This window comes from Mastomys coucha, unplaced genomic scaffold (genome assembly GCF_008632895.1).
Source record: "Mastomys coucha isolate ucsf_1 unplaced genomic scaffold, UCSF_Mcou_1 pScaffold4, whole genome shotgun sequence".
Classification (NCBI taxonomy): Eukaryota; Metazoa; Chordata; class Mammalia; order Rodentia; family Muridae; genus Mastomys; species Mastomys coucha.
In genome coordinates, this window is record NW_022196910.1 from 56,742,648 (window position 1) to 56,747,514 (window position 4,867).

Below are 4,867 nucleotides of genomic sequence, written 5' to 3' on the forward strand. Positions count from 1 at the left end.
CCCGAGACCTGCCCCTCCTGACTGATCCACAATGAGGGCAGAACTAGGAATGAAGGTCAACTGGTTCATGGGGCTCTCCACCCTGCTAACTGGTAGATGATTCAGTAAGATTACATTCCTAAAATGAATATGTTCCCCTCCCTAACTGACTGAATAACTTGGGTTGGAATTCCCCTCACTTTCCCTGGTTTGTGTTTTTTTCCTTTAAATACCCTACATTTCTTGAGCTAAGGGTCAAACTTCTCTGCTCCTGTGTGTGTTACAAGCTTGGCCCCAGTGCACTGGTTTCCTGAATAAACCTGCAGCAAGATCGGTCTCTCGTGAGTTTCGTGGGGGTTGTATAATCCTGAGACTAAAGTGAGGGTCTCCTCTCCTGAGGGGTCTTCCATAAGTATCTTCAATGTCGATTTGGATGTAAAGAAAAGAATTTATAATCTGTAGGAGGGAATGAAATATCTATCAAAAATTTGTACATCGGTTGGGGATTTAGCTCAGTGGTAGAGCACTTGCCTAGCAAAGCACAAGGCCCTGGGTTCAGTCTTCGGCTCTGACAAAAAAAAAATTGTACATATATTGTGCCAATAGTTGTCACATGTGTGCAAAAAGGCAGAAGCACTGCAGCATCATAACAGTGAGGTGATTAGTAATGGCCAAATTCCCAGTTCTTAATAAAAAATTACATTAATGAATTGCATATAAATCTCCTTAAGTTTCCCACCTAACAGTTATAGAAAGGTGAAGTTTTCCTTGATAAAGTGACAGAAGAACATTCAGTGCTAACTGTTGTTGTGGTAAATCTCCAACCCAAATATGCTCCAGCAAAGAAAACACAACTCAATAATATGAATACAAATTGTGCGCCTAGATTGAGCAGATCCACCACTACACTACCATCTTCCCCATCTATGAGACCCCTTATAACTTGTGGTTTCTCCAGGCCATGTGCTTCTGCTCCACTTTTCATCCATCTCCTCCTCTGCCCCCCCCACACCTCATTCTTTTAACAACTTTCAGCTCCACCTTCCCTTTCACTGCTCTAGCCTTTATTTTACAAATTAAGGTGGCAAGAAGGTTTACAGGAAATCACCTGAGTGCTGACTCATTCCTTGTTTGCAGCCCTCACAGGAGAAAGAAATTAGCATCAAATTACTATCCAAAACAAACTAAAAAAAAAAAAATACTAAAAAAGTATACTAAAAAAAGCAGAACATGAGAGTTACAGAATTTTTAATGTGACATGATTATATAACTATTGTCTTTGGAAAATTTGTAACATGGATTAAGTAAAAAGTAGCTTAGTACATAAAATATTTGGTAGAATATTCTGTTTTTATGCCAGTAAATTTGAAGTTTTGAGGGTATTGAACACCTGATAGAAAATACATTGAAAGATTTCTACATACTACTGTGATACTAGATTCTCACATATTAATTACAAAATTCAAAATAAAATGCAGCAGAAGTACAATTCTAATTTTAAAGATATTATTATAATTTTCATTACTCATTCTTGGCCTGGAGAGATTTACTAATGAATAAACTAGGTGTCCTACATTCAAAGAAGAATCATTGTAGAATTGGATTCAGCAAATCCCAGAGGCATTGAGAATACATTACCTTCATTGTATAGATTGAGTCTATCTGCTTATTAGGAAAATTAAATTTGGCCAAAGGGAAGCCAGGTCAGATTTATCAGACGATTGGTACAGTTTTCCCATTGTCTCCTCATATTGTGACTCTGCAGTATCTTATGAACCTGCTTCTCCTTGCTTCCTTCCTTTCACCAGTCCAGTCTCTCAGGATCTCTGCACCAGCTGGAAAAGGTCACTTTCTGTTATCTTTGTGCATTGATGTTAACTTAAGTAGAGTGCTTTGAAAGGTTTCTCCTTCTAGTTTCTAGAAGCAGTTTTCCTGCTAAATTTGCTCACCATAGCAAGTTTTGGAATTTGTGTTTTAGGTCTGTTTCTGTGAAACAATAAAAAAGTATTAAAGATAAATATGCTTTATTTATGAAACTGCCAGAAATCTCAGAAGCAATCCAGCCCACAGATTTTCTATGTGACACATTGTGTGCAGTAGAGACAGGGTAAGCTGGATGACAAACATTTGTTCTGAAGAATATTATGAATATACTTCAACTAGTTTTTAAGTAAATAAAGACTAATTCAGGATTACATGTTTGCTGGTGTCATCAGTCATACCAAGCATATATTCCATACTTGTGAAGAAATGTATATTTGCTGACATCCAAAGGCTTTTTTTGGAAAAAGTAGAAGGATTTTTGAATATTACTTTATTACTATTGATTTTTACATTTTCAGAATATTTCAATCATTGTTCAAGCTACAGTATTAGTCTCTGCCTTTTAATGTCAGTTTTATGGCATATTAATAACAAGCACACACACACACAAACAGCTAAATATAGACCAATCTTAGATACAGAATATAAAATAGTAAGAAATAAATAGTAACAATCATTAGCTCTAATATCTACCACATGATGTGTTGACCTATAAAGAAAATAATAAAATGAATATGGTTGAGAACATAATTTACAGACACCTTGGTGTTTGTTAAGTATTAGGAGGGACTGAAGTCAGGATGGTATAGTGTAGCACTTTGTATTTTAGATAAGGTAAATCCTATAGAAAATTTTATATATTCTGATCAGACCTTAGAACAATGGGCAATAGTTTACTTTGAGATTTAGAAAGTACTTTAAACATTCTTTTCTGCACTCAGAAAAATATTAAAGAGATGGCACAAAGTGATCATAGTAAATAAATATAAAAATGACATGAACATATCCCACTGTCATAGGTATAATTACTGATCTCTATATTGTAGTTAATCTCTTGACTTATGTTTTCATTCCTATAGACTAACAACTTGATAAGAAGAAATACTGCACTTGATCCTAGACAAAACTTTATTTATTTATTTGACAAGCAAAGCTCATCTAGTCCTTTATTTCCATGGTGCCAAATGTGTTAATCCATGGCCATTTATTTTTAAGCTGATACCTATTCAAAATAAAAGTAATTATAACAGGAAAGGGGCTTGGTAGATGTGGTTATGTGATTATTTTCTATCATTAAATTATAGAAGTTTGGAAATGGCATTATATTTTAAATTAACATTACATAGCAGCATAATTTAACAAAACACAGGAAATTGAAAAAGTTAATATAAAAATTACACACATATATATAAATGAAAATTTATTGCAAGAATCCATGATTTAAGGGTGTATAGCAGTTTTGACTAAACATATATATTTCACATAAAATTTTTGAAGGTGGTTTTAAGCAAAAATCATAAATACATGTTTTTAATTTAGAATATTATAACTATAGTATATACAATTATATGTATGAATATATAATTATACAAATTACTTATTTTATATACAAATTATTTTATATAAATATATAATTGTATGTTGTATGGTTTTAGTAGGAATGAAGATACTTGGTAAAAATCTTATAGGAAGATTCTTATCAGCTCATTGCATATAGTAATACTAATATTTAACCTTTCAATTCTCCTGTATTCTCCTTTGATTTCTTTTTTATCAATAGATTCTGCTAACAGTAAATCAGCATGAAAAACCATTCTGTGATTACTGAGTTTGTGCTCTTGGGCATATCAGATGATCCAGAACTTCAGGTTGTGATTTTTATCCTTTTATTCATTGCTTACATATTAAGTGTCACTGGAAACTTAAGCATCATCACTCTCATCTTGCTAGACTCTCATTTAAAGACTCCTATGTATTTCTTTCTCCAGAATTTCTCCTTCTTAGAAATTATATTCACCAGTGTTTCAATCCCTAGATTTCTGGAGTCAATAATCACTAAAGTCAAGACCATTTCCTATAACAACTGTCTGGCTCAGTTATATTTCTTCATCTCCATGGGAGTGTCTGAGTTCTTTCTTCTAACTGCTATGTCTTATGACCGCTATGTTGCCATCTGCAAGCCACTGCACTACACCCTCATCATGAATCAGAGAGTCTGCACCCTCCTTGTCCTCACTTCATGGCTGGCAGGATTCCTGACCATTTTCCCACCATTAATGTTGGTCCTCAAGTTGGACTTCTGTGCTTCGAATGTCATTGATCACTTCTCCTGTGACTACTTCCCCATTCTACAGCTCTCCTGCTCAGATACAAGGAGTTTAGAGATGATTGGCTTTTACTTTGCATTTGTCACTCTGCTGTTCACACTGGCTCTAGTGATCTTGTCCTACATCTGCATCATCAGCACCATTCTGAGGTTCCCATCTGCCAGTCAGAGGAAGAAGGCTTTCTCCACCTGTTCCTCTCACATGATTGTCATCTCCATCTCTTATGGAAGCTGCATTTTCATGTATGTCAAACCTTCTGCAAATGAAAGAGCATCACTGACCAAAGGAGTGGCTGTTCTCAATACTTCAATTGCTCCCATGCTGAACCCTTTTATTTATACACTGAGAAATGAACAAGTAAAACAAGCCTTCAAGGATTTAATTCATAAAGTAGTACTTTTTAGAAGCAAATGAGGGTACATGTTAAGAGGAACAAATATTGTAATGACATAAAGACAAAATGAATTTTATTGTACTCCTCCATCCTATCCCTATCTATCAGCTGTCTATTCTGCTGAACACTTTGCCTTACTATTATTCTGAGAGATACTACAGCATGGTTGCTTTTAGACTCATGTATACTAAATGCAAGCAATGATTTGCAATTCTGCTATTAGCTCATTCCTCTCTTGGTTTGCTTGTTTGTTAGGTTCATTTTTAAGGTAACAGTCTGGTACATAGCCCGAAATGGTCTGAAACTTCTATTTCTCTTGGATTCTTCTCTGAAGAATTCAACT

At 34.7% G+C, this 4,867-nt stretch overlaps 1 protein-coding gene across 1 annotated transcript; it reads left to right on the forward strand.

Annotated features, from left to right (window-relative positions):
* Positions 1-3,605: 3,605 nt before the first annotated feature.
* LOC116075837 (olfactory receptor 6C3-like) lies at positions 3,606-4,544 on the forward strand. Its single transcript, XM_031349251.1, has one exon. It carries the CDS (start codon positions 3,606-3,608, stop codon positions 4,542-4,544), a length of 939 nt encoding a protein of 312 aa, XP_031205111.1.
* The last annotated feature ends 323 nt before the right edge of the window (positions 4,545-4,867 follow it).

What these genes read in the sequence shown, in the direction of transcription:
- LOC116075837 (XM_031349251.1), top strand. Translation starts at nt 3,606, where the DNA reads ATGAAAAACCATTCTGTGATTACTGAGTTTGTGCTCTTGGGCATATCA.